This window comes from Palaemon carinicauda, chromosome 3 (genome assembly GCF_036898095.1).
Source record: "Palaemon carinicauda isolate YSFRI2023 chromosome 3, ASM3689809v2, whole genome shotgun sequence".
Lineage (NCBI taxonomy): Eukaryota > Metazoa > Arthropoda > Malacostraca > Decapoda > Palaemonidae > Palaemon > Palaemon carinicauda.
The window spans coordinates 119,193,174-119,215,975 of record NC_090727.1 but is presented as its reverse complement, the minus strand read 5'-3'; the positions used below and the strand labels follow the sequence as shown (position 1 = coordinate 119,215,975).

Genomic DNA, 22,802 nt, shown 5'->3' with positions numbered 1-22,802 from the left:
AAGTTCAAGGTCTTTGGTCTCCCTTATTCCGCCAATTTCACATCAATGTGCTGGAGGCCATGGCAGTTCTTCTAACCCTGAAACGTCTCGCTCCACCCAAGAGACAACACCTTCGTCTGGTTCTCGACAGCGAAGTGGTGGTCCGCTGCCTCAACAGAGGCGGATCAAAATCAGGGCCTCTGAACCATGTTCTAGTAGCCATATTCTCCCTAGCAGCCTCGAACCGTTGGCATCTTTCAGCTGTCCACCTGGCGGGAGTCCGGAACGTAGTGGCAGACGCCTTGTCCCGGACCTCCCCTCTAGAATCGGAATGGTCACTCGACCTAAAGTCATTCCGGTGGATTCTCTCTCGGGTTCCGGGTCTCCAAGTGGACCTCTTCGCCACGGAGTCCAACCACAAATTGAGAGTATATGTGGCTCCCAATCTAGACCCTCAGGCCTACGCCACAGACGCCATGTCACAGAATTGGGACATCTGGGAAAGGATTTATCTCTTTCCCCCGGTGAATCTTTTACTGAAAGTCCTAGACAAACTGAGATCCTTCAAGGGACGAGTAGCCTTGGTCGCACCCAACTGGCCCAAGAGCAATTGGTACCCTCTCCTGCGAGAGTTGAGACTACATCCTCACCCGATACCCAATCCGGTTCTGTCTCAGATAGTACAAACACGCGTTGTGTACGCTTTCTCAAACATTCAGAGCGCCCTAACTTTATGGACTTCATGAAGTTTGCGGCCATGCATGGTGCCAATATCGATCCTCAAAACACCCTGTTCCTAGAATCAGATAAACGGGGTTCCACCATCCGCCAATATGATTCTGCGGTTAAAAAGTTGGCTAAATTTTTGATAGACTCAGACGTACACTGTATGAACTTGAACCTTACAGTCACTTTCTTTAGAACTTTATTAGAATCAGGTCTGGCAGCCAATACTATCACCACTATTAAATCTGCTTTGAAAAAGATCTTCCTAGTGGGTTTTAACATAGACTTAACCGACTCTTTGTTAGCTTCAATTCCGAAAGCCTGTGCCAGACTGAAACCGGTTACTCGTCCTACCCCGGTTACCTGGTTCCTTAATGATGTACTCAAATTGGCTTCTGATACCATTAACAGTTCTTGTGATTACATTCCCCTTCTCAGGAAAACACTTTTCCTGGTGAGCTTGGCTTCCGGGGCAAGAATTTCTGAACTGGCAGCTTTGTCAAGAGACCCGGGTCATATTGAGTTCCTTCCTTCGGGAGAGGTCCTTCTTTCACCTAACAAATTCTTTTTAGCTAAGAACGAAGACCCTCAGAACAGATGGTCCTCCTGGAAAATTGTTCCCCTCACGCAAGATCCGTCTCTGTGCCCTGTTACTACTCTTAGGTCTTATTTATCCCGGACCTCCTCTAACTCCTCGGGGCCTTTATTCGTTAGAGAACAAGGCGGTACCATTACCATTAAAGGGATCAGGCAACAAATCTTGTATTTTATTAAACAAGCTAGCCCTGACTCTTTTCCTCTTGCACATGATATCAGAGCGGTTGCTACTTCGGTGAACTTTTTTCACCACATGAATTTTACGGATCTTTCCAGGTATACAGGGTGGAAGTCACCCTCAGTGTTCAAGAAACACTACCTTAAACATTTGGAAGCCCTTAAATTTCCTACAGTAGCTGCAGGGAGCGTAGTTACCCCCAGGTAACTCATATGTTAATTCCTTGTTATTTTATCTCTCCCCCTTACCTGCCTCATTTATACCCTATTTGTATTCGTTGGTTTCGCACCTGATTACTATTATTATATTTGTAAATTTTTGACTCCTGAGTATCTGTATATATCATCACTCACGGCATTATTATACCTTACCTTTTTTGGTCAATTGTTCTACCAAGTGGATTTATGTTCTTTTTAAGATACCCTTATAGCTGTTTTTGGCACTCATCTCTGATTAAAGCAACTTGTATTTCCCTTATGTTTATGTTTTTCCTTTATTTTGCAAGTTTGGTGACATTTCTCTTGTATATATTCACTGGCCGGCACAGGTTCAAGCCCAGAAAAGGGATTTTGACGTAGGAAAAATCTATTTCTGGGCGAGGGACCTGTGCCGCCCAGTGAACCCTCCCAGCTCCTCTCCCTTGGAGTCCCCAAACTTTGGGTGCTAAGGAGTTGGGTTCTGAGCGGATGCAGAGTTGCTGGTGCCGAGTGAGGTTGAACGGCTCTCCTCTATTGGGGTCTTTGTCGTGGATGAATCTAAATAGTGCGGGACCTCTGGATTATACGCCCAATTTTATACCGACACCAATAGGTGAGCGAGCTAGTTAACCTAGCACTCCTTTACATTTTTTCTCTGGTATATTTAGCAGTAAATTACCTAAGAATAAGTGCTAATAGGAGCTTATTCACTGGGCGGCACAGGTCCCTCGCCCAGAAATAGATTTTTCCTACGTCAAAATCCCTTTTTGATGAGGGTAGAATTGCGTGCTTCAGGTAGAAATCAGTAAAAGTTTTGATTTCAGTGAAATAAGTGCAAAACAGAAAATCGTAGTGATAAAGTGATATTGCGCAAAGTGTTATCAGTGTTGCGACCGAGGGTTCGTCTGTTCGTGCCTGTCGTTCGCCTAGTCCGGGACCTCTTGCAAGCTCCCAAGCCCAGGGGAGAAGTAATGTCGTACGACTTATGGGTTCGAGAGGCCTTGATCAGCGAACAGACGTTCCCTCTAAGGTATCGGGTGTATCTTACCAAGATCACCCCTACCATAAGGCGAGAGAGACGATTTTCTCCTCGTCATCCGAAGGCTTTTCGCATAAGAAACCTGAAACAAGGTTTCGAGGCCCTTAAGCGAAAGTCAGTCCTTTCAGGACAGGTCCAGCGTCCTGGTTGTAGCCATTAGGACAGCTCTGACCCTATGCAGTCATCGGAAGACTGCTCGCCGCCTAACAAAAGCGTAACACAGACTCCGAGAGTCTTTTTGTTGGCAAGGTTTTGCGGTCACAGACGTTACCCTCGTCTCTTACCGCAACCATTTCCGTTGATCCTAAATGGGTTGTACGGCAAGACATGCAGAATAAGCTTGCCTCCCTTATGGAAGACTATTCTGCCGATAAGTCCGTTGAGCCTAGCCGTTTATCTCATCGAGATCCTGGCTTTCAGCCACCCTAACGTTCCTTTGTGCGTCCTGTTGACGTTGGCGTAGCTAAGTCACGTCAGTCAGGTTGTTTAGAACCACACTCGATGCGGTCTCGTGTGGATTTTCAGCCACATTTGGACGTTAGGCCACTTGCTGATGCTCCTGTTGACGTTCAGGACGTTCGCTAACAATCGGAGTTGACTTGTTTTGACGCTGAGCGTCAACCTCCGCATTCTAGAGTTGTTTTGACTGCTCAGTCTAGGCGGTCAAAGCAGTCTCGAGTGGACGCTGTGCGTCCTCACGCACCTGTTGTTGTTGACAGTTCACAGACTGTCAAGCAGTTACATGACGTTGCGTCCTGGTCTCTCGCACCTGTTGTTGTTGACAGTTCACAGACTGTCAAGCAGTTACATGGCGTTGCATCCTGGTCCACTACTAATGCACCAGTGCGTGTGGACTCTGCTTGTAAAGCATTGCCACCACGGTAGGTCTCTCCCTTGCTTGAGACTCAGCTATTATCGGACAAGGTTCCTTCAGATGAGGAAGTTGCTGTTCCCCCTCCTACTGATATTCCCTTGAGGACTCTGTCAGACGGAAAGGAGCCTAAAGCTGCTTAGCCCTCTATGGACTTTAAATAAATCATGCTGATTTTTAAGGATCTTTGTCCGGATCTTTTTGTAACTGCTGCTCCTCGTTCGCCTAAACGTCAGAGCTTACACTAGGCCTAGCTACTTCGAAGCCGTTGTTTTTATAAGCTAGTGCTCTCTCGCTCTCCTAGAGAGCTTTACGTTTGCTAGGCGACTGGTTTATCACCAGGAGGAGTTTGGGGGATACAGCCTTTGCTTTCCCTTCTTTTAAACTGGCTTATAGAGCGAGAGTGTGATATGACACGAGAGAAGTTCTCGGCTTGGGAGTTCCTGCCTCTGCCCAGATAGACTTCTCAAACCTCATAGACTCTCCCTGGCGCCTGGCCATGAGACGCTCCAAGATTTTACAGGTCAACTTCTCAGCTGTTTTCGAGCCTTTGAAGTTTTGCTGTACAATTATGTCATGCATAAACAAGGCTTTCAGGGATGGCTCCAATGATCTGACAGCCACGTTCTCTGCAGGAACAAGTCCCTCAGGGATGGCTCCATGATTTGGCAGCCATGTTCACTGCAGGAGTACGTAAGAGGCAAGTGCGCTCAATGTGTTCATTGTCAAGACAAACTTCACGATGAAGTCTACCAGGCTGTCTTGACAGCATTTATGGAAGGCGACTGGATGGTCTCTCTCGACCTTCAGGAGGCATACTTCCACATTCCTATACACCCGGATTACCAACCGTTTCTGAGGTTTGTTTACAGGAATGTGGGGTACCAGTTTCGAGCTATCGGGGATCCGAGCCTCCCTGTACTTGGACGACTGGCTTCTCAGAGCATCGTCCAGCCTTCGCTGTCTGCAGGATCTACATTGGACGTTGAGTCCGGCCAGGGAGTTGGGACTTGTGGTCAACCTAAAAGTCCCAACTGATCCCATCCCAGATTATTCTATTTTTGGGGATGGAGATTCGCAGTCAAGCCCTGCTCGAAGTCCAACTAATGCTGAAAAGAAAACGTTTATTCAGTCAGGAGTTGGAACAGTCTCATAGGGACTCTCTCATCCCTGGAGCAGTTTGTCTCATTAGGGAGACTACCCCTTCTGCCTCTCCGGTTCCATCTAGCCTCTCACTGGAACTAGGACAAGACATTAGAGACGGTATCATTCCCAGTCTCCGAACCAATAAAGGCATGCCTGAAATGGTGGGACAGCAATATCAGTCTGAGAGAGGGACTATCCCTAGCAGTCAAGAACCCAAACCACGTGTTGTCCTCAGACGCGTCAGGTTTGGGTTGGGTGCGACCCTGGACGGTCGGGAATGCGCGGTTCTGTGGACCTCAAGTCAGAAGAGCATGCACATCAACGGCAAGGAGCTATTAGCAGTCCACTTGGCCTTGATGATATTAGGAAGCGTCTTCGAAACTAAGTGATAGAGGTCAACTCAGACAACACCACAACTTTGGCGTACATCTCCAAGCAAGGAGGCACACACTCCTTCACGCTGCTCGAGATCGCAAGGGACCTTCTCTTATGGTCTAGAATTCGAGGCATCTCCCTGTTGACGAGATTCATCCAGGGGGACTTGAACGTCTTGGCAGACTGTCTCAGTCGGAGGGGTCAGGTGATACCCACGGAATGGACCCTCCACAAGGACGTGGGCAAGAGTCTTTGGGCTTCTTGGGGTCAACCAACCATAGACCTCTTTGCCTCCTCGTTGACCAAAAGGTTACCAATCTTTTGCTCTCCAGTCCTAGATACAGAAGCAATCTACATAGACGCGTTTCTACTGGATTGGTCTTTTATGGACTTATATGCATTCCCACCATTCAAGATAGTCAACAAGGTACTGCAGAAGTTCGCCTCTCACGGAGGGACAAGGTTGACGTTGGTTGCTACCCTCTGGCCCGCGAGAGAGTGGTTCACCGAGGTACTTCAATGGCTGGTAGACTTTCCAAGAAGTCTTCCTCTAAGGGTAGATCTGTTACGTCAGCCCCACGTAAAGAATGTCCATCAAAGCCTCCCCGCTCTTCGTCTGACTTCCTTCACACTATCGAAAGACTCTCAAGAGCTAGAGGTTTTTCGAAGGAGGCAGTCAGTGCGATTGCAAGAGCTAGGAGAGCTTCTACCATTAGAGTATACCAGTCGAAGTGGGAAGTCTTTCGAGACTGGTGCAAGTCAGCATCTGTGTCCTCGTCCAGTACCTCTGTAGCCCAAATCGCAGATTTTCTTTTACATCTGAGAAAGGTTCGCTCCCTTTCAGCTCCCACGATTAAGGGCTACAGGAGCATGTTGGCTTCGGTCTTTCGACATAGAGGCTTAGATCTTTCCAACAATAAAGATCTCCTAGATCTCCTTAAGTCTTTCGAGACCTCTAAGGAACGTCGTTTGGCAACTCCTGGATGGAACTTAGACGTGGTCCTAAGGTTCCTCATGTCAGACAGGTTTGAGCCATTACATTCAGCCTCCCTGAAGGATCTCACCCTCAAGACACTTTTCCTAGTGTGCTTGGCTTCGGCTAAAAGGGTCAGTGAACTTCATGCCTTCAGTAAGAACATCGGCTTTTCTACAGAAAAAAGCCTCTTGTTCACTTCAACTTGGTTTCCTGGCCAAAAATGAACTGCCTTCTCGTCCTTGGCCTAAATCTTTTGATATTCCTTGCTTATCAGAGATCGTAGGCAACGAACTGGAAAGAGTATTATGTCCTGTTAGAGCTCTTAAGTTCGATTTAGCTCGTACTAAGTCATTACGAGGGAAATCTGAGGCATTATGGTGCTCAGTTAAGAAACCTTCATTGCCTATGTCAAAGAATTCTTTGTCATATTTTATCAAATTTTTTTAATACGAGAAGCTCATTCTCACTTGAATGAGAAAGACTGATGTTTGCTTAAGGTTAAGACGCACGAAGTTAGAGATATAGCAACCTCCGTGGCCTTCAAGCAAAATAAATCTCTGCAAAGTATTATGGACGCGACTTTTTGGAGAAACAAGTCAGTGTTCGCGTCATTTTACTTAAAAGATGTCCAGACTCTTTACGAGGACTGCTACACACTGGGTCCATTCGTTGCAGCGAGTGCAGTAGTGGGTGAGGGTTCTACCACTACACTTCCCTAATTCCAATATCCTTTTAATCTGTCTCTTGAAATGTTTTTAATATTGTTTTATGGGTTGTTCGGAAGGCTAAGAAGCCTTTCGCATCCTGATTGATTTGGCGGGTGGTCAAAGTCATTTCTTGAGAGCGCCCAGATTAGGGGTTTGATGAGGTCCTGTTGTATGGGTTGCAGCCCTTGATACTTCAGCTCCTGGGAGTCTGTCAGCATCCTAAGAGGATCGCTGGGCTCCGTGAGGAAGACAGACTTACAAGGCAGAGTAATCGTCTAAGTCAACTTCCTCACCAGGTACCTATTTATTTTGGTTTTGTTATATTGATAACTGCCAAAATGAAAAAACTCTTAGCTTATACGCTGTAAACATAATTAACTCTGGTCTCTACCCACCTCCTTGGGTGTGAATCAGCTATTATATATTCACCGGCTAAGTTAAATATTTAAAAATGATATTTTAATTATAAAATAAATTTTTGAATATACTTACCCAGTGAATATATAAATTAAATGACCCTCCCTTCCTCCCCAATAGAGACACAGCGGGACGAGAAGAATTGAAGGTTTTGTTTACATACAAGAGTGGTATCTGGCCGACAGTTGGCGCTGGTGGGCACACCCGCAACCTTCATAGCGATCGCTCGCGAGTTTTTTAGTATGTTTTCTGTCGAGCCGCAGAGTTGCAGCTATTATATATTCACCGGGTAAGTATATTCAAAAATTTATTTTATAATTAGAATATCATTTCTATATATTTTCTCCTGTCATTCTTGACATGCTGTACCTTGTAATTTTCATTATTTCCTTGAAAACTTTCAATAATCAATTTCTATTTTTGTCTCTGTTTTATAGTATCCCAAGTATCATTTGATATCCATGGTTTCTCCTTGTAACTGCATGTTCCAAAACTTCACTACCAACTGACTGATATATGTTCTTAATTTCACACTTTTTTCATTATTTGTCTGCTCTTTGTCTCTTAAAGTCCCTAAGACTCCAAATTGATTCCTACATTCAATTGAAAATGTTTCTCTGTGCTCCTTAGGTGTATCAAATCTAGGGATTCTATCTCTATTTCTGTTGGGTGCTTTCAGATTTAATTTCAGTGTGGCAATGAGGAGCTGGTGATCACTACCAATATCTGCAGCTGTATAGCTTCTTACATTTCTCAGAGTCCTCCTTTCCTTATTACTAGCTTTGTGGTTTATTTGATTTTTATAATTGCCACCTGGTGAAGTCCATGTGTATTTATGGTACCTCCACTAACAAGATAGTTTGTTGAACAAAAACTTATAAAATGTGCTCCATTTTCATTTGCAACTTTACCAAGACCCTCAACACCCATCACATTCTCTGATTATTCCTTCCAACTTTAGCATTGAGGTCACCAATCACAATTTTCATATCTCTCTCTGGGATCTCATCAATTAGACTCTGCAGTTCTTTGTAGTATTCATCTTTCCTTTCTTCAGGGGAATCATTTGTTGATACATAGCAAATTATACTACTTATATAGCACTGCTTTGATTTAAACTTTGCAAGTAACAATCTATTATTTACAGCTCTCCATTACATTAATGCCTTTTCTGCTCTTGGTGTCATTATCATTCCTACCCCTTCTCTTCCACCTCTATCTGTTCTTCCTGAGTGGATATATATATAGCCTTGGTCTAAGATTTCTTTACCAATCCCCTTACAACGTGTTTCACTTAGGGCCAAGATATCTAAATTGTATTTCATAAATACATTCTCCACTTGCTGTAACTTCCCAATCTGATTCATGGTTCTAACATTCCAATTACATATTTTCAATTTTTCTTTAGTATTTATAAACAGGGAGATTCTTAGCATTCCGCTACGCCCGGGACCGGGAGACCATTTTGTCATTTTCTCTTTCCTAAGACTGACTAAATCCATGGAGAATTCATTGGCTAAATTCATCAAAGGATAGCCAGTTCCTTGTGATACACAGTGCCTCTCTACAACTAAGGCAAGTGATTCCTGATGGTCATTACTGATTCCAGTAAGATCATCTGTTAGGCATCAAGAGTAGAAGCCAAAGAGACATCTTGTCTATCACTTTAAACCCAATCCCTCACCATGCTTCCAGTGACTTCAACAAGATTTAGGGTGACATATCCTCCAAACTCAAGGTTCTTGTTGCTCCACTCCACCATATTGCTCATCCGTATATACTTGTATAACCGTTGGCAAACATGACTTGATTAGATATATCGGTTAGCATGGTATGGCCGCCACAATACTTTATAATCTCGTTGTTTATTAACATTATTTATTGACAAAACATATATCTGAGGGAGAAATTTTAAGCCAGAACTAAAGTTTCAATTCACATTACTTTACTTGGTAAATATTTGAAAACAGTGATGCTATTCGGACAAAATACTTCCTACCTATTAGCTTATAGGAAACTTTTCCAAGCTAAAAGAACACCCCTGCAAGTGAGCGCAAATGTGCCTCATTATAAAAAAAGAATATAGAAGTTTTATTGAAGCTGTACCTAGATTTTGGAATGACCTGCCTAATCTGGTGAAACTTCAGAAGTTCAAACTAGTTGCAAATGCTTTTCTGTTTGACAAGGTGACATAAGTCTTGTTTCATAGTTTATTTACAAGTTATCTACCTAACGTGATTACCGATATTACTACAACTTATAATTTTTAGTTCTCCTTTATAGTTTTCTTGTTGTGCCACTATTTTATTTTCCACAATGGACTGTTTTCCCTGCTAAAGCCCTTAGGCTTTCAACATTATTATTATTATTATTATTATTATTATTATTATTATTATTATTATTATTATTATTATTTTTATTATTATTATTATTATTAGCTAAGCTACAAGCCTAATTGAAAAAGCTGCATGCTATAAGCACAAGGGTTTCAGAATGGGAAATAACCCAGTGAGGAAAGGAAGTAAGGAAACATAGAATATTGTAGATGAATATACCCTTAAGCAAGAGAACTTTAACCAAAGACAGTAGAAGACCATGGTACATAGGCTATGACATTACTCAAGCGTAAAAAAACCATGGTTTGATTTTGGAGTGACCTCCACCTAGAAGAGCAGCTTATCATAGCTAAAGAGTTTCTTCTACCCTTACCAAGTGGAAAGTAGCCACTGAACAATTACAGTGTAGTAGTTAACCCCTTGAGAGAAGAAGAATTTTTTGGTTACCTTAGAGTTTTCAGGTCTATGAGAAAAGAGGAGAATGATCAAAGAATAGGCCAGACTATTTGGTGTACGGGTAGGCAAAATTGTGACATAATCAGAGTGGAATCCAATGCAGTACTATCTGGCCATTCAAAGACCCCAATAACTCTTTAGTGGTAGTATCGCAATGGATGGCTGCTACCTTGGCTAACGATAGTAATAAAATTTATTATTTAAATAATTACAAAAGTTCATTAACATTGATGACCCATCCGCATACATAATATAGTGGTACGATGGTTTAAGTAAATGTTACATATATTGTGAGCCAACTAGAACCATGGCAGCCACTCGCATGGCACGGGAGCACTAGTGAAAAGAGTTGTGTATCCAATAGGCAAAACTTTTAAATTTTCTTCAAATTAATGGGTCAAATCTTGTCTTTTCAGAGTAGGAATATCAGTGAACTTAAGTATATATTGATTTAATCAATTTTTGTATAAAAATTTTTTATATTACAGTTTGGTAATTGGTTTAATGAATTTTTCAGTTTTATTTTACTTGACAGACCATGTTATGATGTTCAATAGTATAAAATTTCCTGAAATTAATGTAAAATCTAAATCTATCATGCAGGTATACAGGACAAGTAGGCTTTATAACTGCAAATATGAGATCACCCAAAGATGCTCAAGTTGGAGATACTTTGTATTTAAAAGGCTCTGATGTAACTCCTCTTGAAGGATTTCGTCCAGCCAAGCCCATGGTGAGTGACACTAAAGTTTTAGCTATATAAAGACAGGTAGTGGCATTTAACATTGTGTAGATAGATTGATTAATTGATTTCCATTGATTGGTTTAATAATAACTATGCTAATCAACAGGAAAATATTTAAACTATCAATACTATGAACTAAAGTTAAAAAAGTAATCAAATTTTCCATTACAGATTCATTAATTCCATGTGAATGTATGAAATATTACAGCATGTACTCTGTATAAAAACTAATATTACATAATGCATTTTTTATTGAAAATTGTTTTTAATATAAACGTGTCATTCATCATCATCATCAACATCAGACATTACTACTCCACTGCAGAACAAAGGTATCAGACATGTTGCACTTGCATCTGTTTATGGTCTTTCTACGCCAGTCCACACCCGCAAACTTTCTTATTTCATCAATCCATTGTCTTCTCATCCTACCCTGCTTCGTTTGTAATCTTTAGGGACCCATTCTGTTATGTGTCCGTCATCTACCCTCCAATTTGTCAAAGGGGCAACTGTTTACTTGATGGTTAGAGGAAGAAGTTAGCCTTATCTTAGCTTCAAATCTTAATACTAATAAGGTCCTTGGGGGGGAAGATAGATTTTTCTCATTTGAGAAACTAATAACTTAATTTTTCAATTTTTATTTTTATATTACATACAGTATAAATAAAATCAAGGTTAAATGTAGCCAAAGTGGACGTAATAATCTGCCTAATCCTAAATGGTGCATGATTGTTTCATTAGCACAGTGACTGTTATAAATGTTGAAGGAGGGCTTGGGATCCTGTTGTTACAAATATAAGAGACATTGTGTTACTTAATTTAAAGTGAATTTATCCCCTTAGGTTTATTAGACTATAATAATAAAAAAGAATATCAAAAGGTAAGTGAATGCTATGATATGACAATACAAACTTTAAATATTATTAAGACAATTATTTACAGCAAATTACTTACAATGTACTAAAGGCAAGAAAATTTAAAATTGACGACCCCGCATCAGAAAAGTAATTGTTTATATGAATGGGTAAACCTTGGAACAAAATACAATTTGTTATTCAACCCTTACTACACAACACTTATACTTGACTAATGACATATCAAAGTAGGTAGACTGCTTCCCTGCTGGATACAAAGTCCTGGTAGCTGAGGGGAGACTGATGATAGAGGTGAAATAGTAGTCATAGAAATGTAGGTTGGTTGGAGAGAGATTGATTGAATGTTTATGAGTTATCTGGCATCCTGACATTTAAGGTCATAATCAAGGAGCACAGGAATAACTACTTTGAGGGACAGTAGAAAAGTGGTATACGAATGGAAAACAGTCGGACAAAAATAAACATGAACATACTATACAATAAATGTGGAAGGTGTAATACCTCCCCATAGAAGTTCAAGCCCAACAAATTGGTTTGATCATAGTTGAACACCTTCCTTTTTCCTGGGAAGGCTGAGAATGAGCAAGTGATAAAGCATTGGTGAATATGATGTTCGCTGCCCTTAAAATGCTTGATGTGAAGACTGAGGTTTTGTAAGAACAAAACTTATGGTGGCTTTCTAGCTTTAGATGGGCTGATGCGGTAAGGGTGCTGCCATATTGGAGTAGTTCCTGGTAGAAAATCTATATCATGAGTGAGAAATGTGCATCCACCTGGATTTTCCCTCATAAAGGTCCAAGAAAGAGTTAATAAGATTTTGGAGTTCCTGTGACTGAAGAAAAGAAAAATGCTGAAAAGATTATTTCATGTCTTTTAGAAGAGCACAATTATCTACTGAATGCCAAGAATGAACAATATCAGGTTCACGTAGTTCAGGTCTCTGAAATATATATAGATTAATGCCTACAATTTTGTTTCCAAAACTAGTCTCAGGATTCCTTGAATGATTGATATCTTTTGAGCAGATTTACATAGATAAGTTGAGTGTTTTTCCTCCTATCAGGAGTTTCAATCACATATGTATTGTTATTAAAATTTTTTATTACCTTATATGGACCAAACACTTCAAGACCTAAAGGGTGATCCAGTGATAGGAAAATATGCCAACACAAGATCCACTGTATTATATTTCTTAACTTTTGCTTTCTGATCATGAAGGTCTTTCATCTTCATCTGAGCTTTACCTAGATTTTTACTGACTATTTTACAGACTTTGGACTGGGTTTCTTTTTATTTATCCAAATATTATTGTGTAGTTACAGTCTGGTTAGAGCTAGGAGGTTTCAGCCATTCATCTTTTAATTACTGCAAGGGATCTTCTTAATAATCTCCAGGAGACCATCTCAAAAGACGAGAGACCAATTGATTCATGGGGTGACTCAACATTGGCAAACAACAAATATTTAATTCCCTCATCCCAATCAAGACTACTTTCTAAACAAAACTTCCTCAACATGTTTATAAAGGTTTGGTGCCATCGTTCAAGGACTTTCTGAGATTCCGGATGATATGTGGATGATAAACTATGATTTATATTCAACTCCATAACCTGTTAAGCGTCCCCCCTGAACCAGGTTGCCGCTAACGTACTGTCATGCTTTTTTTGCCCTGAGCGGTCATTTCACTAATGAAGGGATTTTGACGAAGGAAAAATCTATTTCTGGGGAGAGACCTGTGATGCCCGGTGAAAAGGGTCCTTCTTTACACTTTTCTGATATAAATCTTCCAAATATACCAGAGAAAGATAAAAGCATGGAATGCAGAGGTTACTACCCTCGCGCGAGCACCTTGTGGGTGTCGTGTATACAGCAGGGGCGTGTGAAAACCACTATTCACAGGCTGTCTTCCATTTAGATAACTCCTTCATCAAAGGGAAGGGCCGTAACAGAGGCCCTAGAAACCACACTTGGACCTCGCCACCGACACCTAACACGAACGCCCTCTAGGACATCCTTCTGTTTTGGACTTGCTCGCTTAGTCATATTTGTTTGTGCTCTTGGTGTTTTTTCCCGTTTTTGGCTTTAATTCATCATGACTGACGCTACTACTTCACTTTTACCAATGTTAAGTACCATAGTTTGTTTTGACAGCTTTTTACAGTACCGGGCATTTGTTTTCTTTCCAGTAATGTGGATTTTAATTTTGGATCGGCTTGGCCTTCCTCGGCGTCGGCAGCCATTGTGGCGTTGTTCGCTTCGCTAGTTTTTCAAGTTAATATTGCCCATCTGGTATTCTGTCATCTAGGTTATATCACTTACGATTTGTGACCATTATTATATCATTATTTTATTATTGTTTTAAAATTTAATGTCATTTCTTTATGCGTATAATTCGTATTTATAGTTAAAAGTAGGAATATTATAATACTGAATATTCTAATGGGTTCTCTTTATCTTCAACCGTAAATTTTACACAAGGATCAGCAACAAAAGTAAGGGACAAGTCTCTCTCTCTCTCTCTCTCTCTCTCTCTCTCTCTCTCTCTCTCTCTCTCTCTATGTCGTTTCCTGTAGTTTTCATATATGTTCGTCATACATTTGTACATTATTTATCCACTTTATTCTCTCTCTCTCTCTCTCTCTCTCTCTCTCTCTCTCTCTCTCTCTCTCTCTCTCTCTCTCGGCATTTCCTTTCCTATATAGTTTTGTGAAATCTTGTTGTCCTGTCAGTTGGCAATGAGAAGTCAATTTTGCTCTCGGCATTGGAAGAAATGTTTGTTTTTTCAATATCCTCATCACTGGAGGATTCAGAACTAGTGCTCTCATCATCGACAAGGTTATCATTATCAGATTCCTCAACAAGAATATAATTTATTTCATCTAAAGAAATAACTTTCCTCTTTAGACCGCTCATTGTAAAAGGAACAACAAACAACCTTTTCTGCATGAACGCCCGAAGCGCACTGAGACGAATCCAGTTTTCTAACATCAAGCTACCTTCAGAAAAAAAGTTGCCAGACATATAAGTTTCTGTTTATAGCTTACTTATGCTGAGAGTGTTGCCAATTGGTGATCCTATGCTTACTATACGAGTAAACGTTTTATCACGAGACTGACGATTTGAAATAGGCAGTTAAAGTCATGAACGGAATATACCGTTGAAGGCGGTACCGAGTAGATTATGGTGAACGGTTTATCACGTGGGTGACGCTTAACAGGTTAAGGATTTCTAAAAAAAAAGATTACTCGTAAAATTAGAACTGAGATTGGTCTGGATATGCTTTGGGATCTGATAATTGGAAAAGAAACTTAAAAATGGTTTTGCAATATTTTTGGCAGATTATAAAGATAATTTTCAAGTATTGAAGTTTCTCTAGCATCTTGTAAAGATTACTGCGCCTTTTCACGCTCTACTGCAAGAAATTCAAACTCTACCTTTTGTACAACTGTAAGGGACGTAGTTTCTGGAATGAGATACTATCTCTCTTCTCTACCCAGGGACCCAGTATGCATATAGTGCTTTATTATAACTTTCCTAATCTCAAACTTACACATACTAGATCATACATAAATGTCTCAAGGCCTAGATTTTTCCTCTAATTCCACTTTCTTTGCATAGGATGTAGTGTGCAATTCAGAGGAAGGATCGGCCACAAACTTTCTTGATTAAAGTTTTACCATTATCTAAAAAGAAACTTAAAAATTATTGAAACAACTGAATTAAAGTTTTACAAAGGGTAAATAAGGACTGTCAGCTAGGAATCATAAACCTCAACATAGCTTATTATAAACAACAAAAGTCTTATACACAAACATTTTAGTTAAGTACAAGTATTTGAAATTGAATAAGAACACACTAGAAATATTTCACTCTCAGTTCAAACCAAAATGAAGGACAGTCGCTCAGCTAACAACCACAACACTTTGATTAGAACAGTAACTTTACATACATATGTCAGGCATTGAAAAAGATTCATTCTATACACCACAGACAAAATGAATAACGCATGGACTGATATCTACAGACCTAGGGAAAGACTGCTGTCTGCATGTAAAATTCACAAAATAATAAGATTTATAAAGAACTTGTAAACAATGGTACAAGATATTACTGTAATTGATTAACCAACACACAGAGTCTCGGTTGGGAAGGAAAAGGGGCGGGGGGGAGGTGGTAACAAGCCTTACATAGTCACCTGCAAATATTTAAAAAACGGAATGGCCGCTTTCTGTCACCAAAAATTTACTCAATAATGGGAATTAAGTTATTTGGTCTAGCAAACACAAAAACAGTCACCTAACAAACTAGATTTCATAATATTTTCATTAATATAAGGGGGAATAACAAATAACTGATTAAATATGAAACTTAAACTTAATGTTGTCAGATAGTTTATCAAGAGTATCTTAATTCCCAGACAGGCCCTCATTATACAGTATTGTTAGAGATACAGTCATACCTCTCTTCACGAAAGACTCTGTTTACGAAATTTTCAAGCTGTGAAACGAGATGCGAATATTTTCATGACTCACTTTACGAAAAATGCTTCATTTTAAGAAAAGAGATTTGCCAGCCAGGCCGAGAATAAGATAGTCACCCATCAGAAAGAGTTGAAGAAATTGGATTCAGACAACAGAAAATATAATAGTGGTAACTATAATAGTACTGTACATATGGAACTGTATATTTAGTATATGTACAGTATTGTGCTGTATGTATTTTATTATTTTCCATTTATTATTACATTATGTTGTAATGACTACTTCATTTCCAGGTATTAACAGTTAGTTTAGGTATATTGAATGGTTCAAATGTATTTGGCTGTACAGTATTTCATTATGGTTATACTGTAGCTTTATTATGACATTTAATGTGGTGTTTTGTAGGGTTAGGAACGAATTAGTCGATTTTCTTGTGAAATGTGACTCACAACACAAAAAAAATAACTTTATGAAAGCCACTCCAGAGCGAATTAATTTCATGTTGTGAGGCATTACTGTTTAAGAGACATTGTGTTACTTAATGTAAATTGAATTTATCCCCCTAGGTTCAATAGACTATAACAATAAAACAAAGAGCAAAAGGTAAGTCAATGATAATGCAACAATACAAAATTTAAATATTATCATGTAAGACAATTATTTACAGCAAATTATTTACAAAAAAATGTACTGAAGGCAAAAAAATAATACACAATTGTCAACCATGTGTCAGAAAAGTTTTAATTGATTTTATGAATTGGAAAAACTTGTAACAAAATACAATTTGTTATTCGACCCTCACAACACAAAACTTAGACTATTGGCATATCAAATTAGGTAGACTGCTTCCTTGCCAAGTACCAAGACCTGGTAGCTGAGTGAAGACTGATGATAGAGGTGAAATAGTAGTCAAAGAAATGTAGGTTGGGTGGAGAGAGCGAAACCAAGGCATTGAAAGACAGGAACATCTTTGTTCCGTTACTAGAATACAAACCTACGTTATTTATTAAGGGTTATTACTTTAAGTGAAGCTGAAAGGACGAGCCATTAAAATTTAGCGAGGGTTAACTACCCATTCCGCTAGTTAGCAGGGGTAGCTTGCTACCGCTCCTGCTCACACACCGGTGATTTAGCTCTCTGCTTTTGGCTCGGATGGTGTACGGTCGTTGCTGTTCTTCATCCTTCACCTATTTGGACTGCCATTTAATACTTTTGTTTGTGCTTTTTCTTTCACTAGAGTGTGTGTTGACTTATGCGACCATGCGTACTTGCCCTGGACTCGAAGGTTGGCCCTGCGGAATCTTCATGTCGACTTTGGACACCGATCGCCACACCTTTTGTCCTGCTTGCAGAGGTCAACGGTGCGATAGGGGTAACAGGTGTAGTGAGTGTCGAGAGTGGTCTGCCTCCCAGTGGGAAAGGTTTGGGCGACAGCGGAAGAAGTCAAAAGCTGGATATTTCTTCTTTGAAGGTTTCTTCGAAAGGGGAAAACCCAAGACCTCTTCTTTTGCTTCCCGACCTTCCCTCGAAGCTCCTGTTCGTTCGGTCTCTTCTGGGAAATCGTCGAGTAGTAGTATAGGCCTTTTAATTTACGGCCAACCTTGGTCCTCGAGAGATGGTGTTGCTTCCCCTAGCGAAGCAGCCCCACCTCTCCCTCTCGGGTGAGGCCTTGTCTCTGTCTCCCTTTGTACAGGTATGGTCGTCCTTTGGGCTTCCTGGTCCACCCTCCAAGGACTACTTGCTGCACCTTATCATCCGTGCTAGTGCGCAGACGTCGTTAACTTCAGAGGTAGATCCTCTGTCATGTGTTGATGTGGTAGTGTCTGAGGCGTCTTCTGTGCCTGTTGCTGATGCCCCTTCATCTCCAGACTCTCCTACTGTTGCTGTCGACTCTGGTCCCCCCATTTCAGCTCATCCTTCGAGGGGAAACTTAGTCCTCCTCTCACTCATAGAGACTCCTGTGTGGAGGACTGTTGCTTCTAAAGGTCGGCTTTCTGATCCAGCGGCCCTCAGAGGGCATCTTCGATGCAGAGCTCGCCCTCCACTTCGCCTTAGAGGTGGCCCTTCACCATCGTGAAAAGGCGCCTCTTCGGCTCTTCAGCCTCATCCTTGCAGCCGTCTCCCGCAGAGGAGCCTCCACTTCAGTCATCTTTCGGCCCTCGACCTTTTCCTGTTCCTAGACCTTTTCGTGACGATGCTGGAGCTAGTCCTCGGATTTTAGTCCTGGACTCTTCGGTGGATTGTTCACGATTCCTGTCGATGGATGTTCTCCCTTCCAAAGGTCACATCCCGGTTCCAGTTCTACCTTCATGCCGACCTGCTGACCTGCTTTCACCGTTCCTGCCACTTCATCATCCTATTCATGCACCTTCTAAGTGTTTAGCTGCCCGCCAGCGCCCTACAGTGCACCAGCATTCACCAGCATCTCGTCAGCGCCCTCCAGCATGTCAACGCTTTCTAGAGCATCATCGCTGGCCAGCGCGTAAGCACTCACCTACTCGCCAGCGCATTCCAAGGCCCTAGGGATCTCCGATTTGCCAGCGTTTGACAGCTTGCCAGCGCTCGCTAGCGCACCTTCACTCGACAGCGTTACAGCACTTGTCAATTCATCAATACTCGCCAACTCGTCAGCACGCCCCTGCGCAGCTGCGCTCTCTTACGCATCAGCACTCTCATGCACAGCACCGTTCTCCTGCGTGCCTGCACTCTCCAACTTGCAAGCGCTCTCCTGCGTGCCAGCACTCTCCTAAGCGCCAGTACTCTCCTGCGCAATCTCACAGACCACCTGAACAGGTTTTACTGGATTGATTATGCAAGGAACATCACAATAAAGATTGTCACAGGTTACCATCACCTCACTTCCCTCCCCGCAAACGCATTACAGCGCGACCACCGGGGAAAGGAAAAGGCTCCACAGAAGGATTCAGGATCCCGAAGATTCATCCTACAAAGGCGGACCCACCCCCAACATCAGCTGAGACTCCTCATAGGGAACCTTCGGTCCCTTTCCTTTCAGGGGATCTGTCCGACAGTGCATCTGTCAGCAAACAGCCCTGGTTCGGTACCATGGTCAGAGCAGTGGTGCAAGCCTTCGCACCTGCTATATCACGCTCGTCTGTGACTTCCCTTCCATCAGCGCTAGCAGACCTACCGCGAGGAACCTTGGCTTCTCCCCAGAAGAGGAAAAAAGGAGTCTTAAACATGATCGTGTCTCCTAGGATGAAGCTAACTCCTGTTAGGTATTCAAGGCCCATCCTTTCTGTCTCTTCCGCCGGACACTCTCCTAACTCGCCTCTGCCAAGGAAGTCGCGCGAGGCCCGAACTTCCTCCCTTCCACCTTCGGAGGAAATTTCTCCTCACACGGAGAGTTCTCGCCAGCCTTCAATGCTCGAGTCCTTCCTCCTTCCTTGGAAGGAATTTAAGAACTCCAAGGACTCCAGGCCTACAGGAGCCGCTAGTCACTCTAGAGATGCCCGCGACCCACCCTGAGAGGAGCTCTCTGGGGTGGAAGAAGGAGACTTTGCTGCTAGTTCCTCTTCGGAGGGGGAGCAGAGAGTCAGAACATGAATTTTGGCAGGTTCTGACTCTTATGAGGATACTCAACCGGTTTTTGGACCCGGAGTTACCCCCACAAGAGGGCAAAGATACAGTCTTAGACTGTGTCTTAGGCACTCAGAAGCCCTCTTGGCTTCTAAGACCAGTGTAGCCTTGCCCTGGTCTCAAGGGCTAAAGAGTGCCCGGGCTAAAATCACCAAACAGCTCTCCGAGCTCTCGTCCTCCCAACGTTCCGGCTGTAGTGGTTTGTGGACTGTGGCCAGAGGTAGCACCCAACTGCCTAGTGTCCAAATGCTGACCACACTCCAACGTTCACTACACTAAAAGGTAGAATGATGGAATACCCAAAAATCTAGGTATCAGGTCAAGAGAACGGAGCACTGGGATTACCCCTTGATATTATACTGGGCAAGGGATCCAGCTAGAAATTTAATTGCTTAATGTTATTCAGAGGTAAGCCATTTTCAGGTTATTTAAGTACTAAACATTAGTTGAGGAAGCAAAAAAAAATTGAAAAAAAATTATACTAATGAAAAAAAAAAGACAAAATTAGTGGCTGAGAAGGGGACATTTACAGGGGAAGGAAACACTTCCAGTTTATAAGATAAAGGGAAAAAAAGTTTATTTAATTCCTGAGAGAAAAAAATTACAATAAAAGAGATTTATTAGAAACAGTTTTAATAAGAAAAAAAGACAAATAATTTGGTCGACAATAACATTTTTTGTCAAATTTTAATAAGCAATAGTGTAAAGAAAAACTAGTATCTCTTTACACTCCAGCCTCGCAATAACAAGATAAAAAAATAATTTGAATAAAAAAAGGAAACAACATATTCACATGCTGGACACTCATATGGGTTCCATATAAAAGTATAAACAGAGGCACACCTAAACATGTACAGTATGTATTTGGGCTAAATTCAAATGTAAGTTAAATTAGCTTTCATCAAGATCAAAGGGATTATAAAACAAGGTTACACATTAGACCTGACTCTAAATTCTCACCTCTACAACAGAAAGACAGCAAAAAGGCTTACAGTTCTCGGTGATACACAGTATGTCAGGGTTATTCTTACAATAGTCTTTTGAGGCCCCTCCTCTTGATTGCAAAGTCACACACACACAAAATTAGATTCAGTATAAGTCATTTCTTTAACTTAAAGGATGCTATTCACAATTTACGCGGCAAACTAGGCCAACTTGATGAGTACCAGTTCAATTAACATCATTAAGAAATGCCTAAATTGTTTCACTGCATCATTGTTGAGATTCTAATCATTGCTGGATCACTATACCAAGTTCACAGTAGTTTATAAGGTGGAGGAATGTTCACGTCACTTCAACAATTCTCTGAGTTACAGGATACACAGATTTGTGTTTTGCTCTCAAGTTCAATTACGTCACATTGTAGTAGGGCGTGTTTGAATCGCTCATCAGTGCACGGAAAGAAGTTATAACAACGAAGCAGGCTTTGAGTAACTTTTCTTTTGACAACTTCTCCATTTAGCCTATAATCCCTGCTGGGTGCAGGGCACTGTCACTCTGTACAGTAATGAAAAAAAAAAATTCTTTTAGAGAAGGACTGGAGATCCAATAAACAATTTATTAAATATGATAGATAAAAAATCTAGGAATGATTTGTACTTTTCTTAACTATTTTTACACACCGCCAAGCTTCTCCCACCTCCTTGCATCCAGCAGAGGAGGTATTTTGAGATCTTGGACGAGCCATGTCCAGCTCGTCCAGCTCTTCCTCCCCATCATTCCCTGGAAGAGCTCACCATGGTAGTTTCTCTAGATAGGCTCTCCAGCCGTCAGGTCTCATTCTCAATAGCAGAGATCCTCAACCAGGAGAAGGTCATGAAGTATGCTATGCAGGCTACTTCATGGCTTGATCTGTGGTTGGGGACCTTAGGAATCCTGGTTAGAACTGAGGATTTCTCCAAGAAACATACCAGGGAAGCGATGGAAACTTTCCTCGTCTCAGGCACACGCACCATTAAGTTTCTTGCCCATCAAGTCTCGAACTTATGGGAAAACACCATCTGAAACGTTGAGATGCAGTGCCAAAGATTGCACCAGCAGGTCCCAAATGCCGAGATCAGCAGACTCAGGAACTCCTCTTTAGAGGGAACCTTCCTGTTTGAACAGAAGGACGTGGAACACGTTGCTGAGAGGTGGAGGAATTCCCACCAGGACTCCCTTCTTCATAGGGCTTTGACATCAAGCCCTATAAACCACCAGCTCCTCAGCAGTCCCGCCCAATAAAGATCATTACGAACAAGACAGCAATGAAGACAACTGTGTCTGGAAAGCCCTCTCCAAACAAAGATGGGAAAGCCTCTAAGTCCTTCAGTGGAGGAAAATTTCCTAGAGGGAGCAGCTGAGGCCCTAAATGCTAGGAAAGGCATTCCCCCCTGCTTGTCCACCAGTTGGGGGATGCCTACAAAGTTGCTGGGACTGGTGGAACCAACTTAGGGCCGAGCCATTACAATCTCCGTGATTCGTTCAGGGTATCGCATCCTGTTCACATCTCTCCCTCCCCTGATCAGGAATCCAGTGTCAATAGACTGTATTGCGATGGGATCGGCAATGGGGCTAGCCCTCCAGGCAGAAATCCAGACCCTATTGAAGAAGGGCGCTCTCCAAGAGGTCCTTGATGAATCTCCAGGCTTCTTCAGTCAACTCTTTCTTGTGAAAAAGGCATCTGGAGGCTGGAGACCGGTCATCAACCTCTCAGCTCTGAAAAAGTTTGTCAAGCAAACTCTGTTCAGCATGGAGATGGTAGGCGCAGTCAGACAAGCAGTAAGACCATGGGACTTCATGTGCACACTGGACCTAAAGAATGCGTACTTCCAGATCCCAATCCATCTGTCTTCAAGGAAGTACTTAAGATTTAGCCTAGACAACAGGAAATACCAGTTAAAGGTGCTGTGCTTCGCTCTTTCCACAGCACCTCAAGTCTTCACCAGAGTGTTCACCTCAGATCATCTTGGGGGCACAAGATTGGCATCCGTCTCCTCCACTGTCTGAACGACTGGCTAATCCTAGCGGATTCGGTGGCAACCCTTCTTCAACACTGAGACAAACATCTGAGGCTTTGCGAAGATCTGGAGATCATGGTAAACCTTGAGAAGTCCGCCCTGC

The 22,802-nt window shown here is 41.8% G+C and overlaps 1 protein-coding gene across 5 annotated transcripts in view; it reads left to right on the top strand.

Annotated features, from left to right (window-relative positions):
* Positions 1–22,802, top strand: part of waw (Translation factor waclaw) — a 336,239-nt gene that overhangs the window by 214,458 nt on the left and 98,979 nt on the right. For all 5 annotated transcript variants that reach the window (XM_068370492.1, XM_068370493.1, XM_068370494.1 and 2 more), the window contains one exon: positions 10,604–10,733. In XM_068370492.1, coding sequence (XP_068226593.1) covers positions 10,604–10,733 — 130 coding nt within the window. The remainder of the gene's footprint in view (positions 1–10,603; positions 10,734–22,802) is intronic.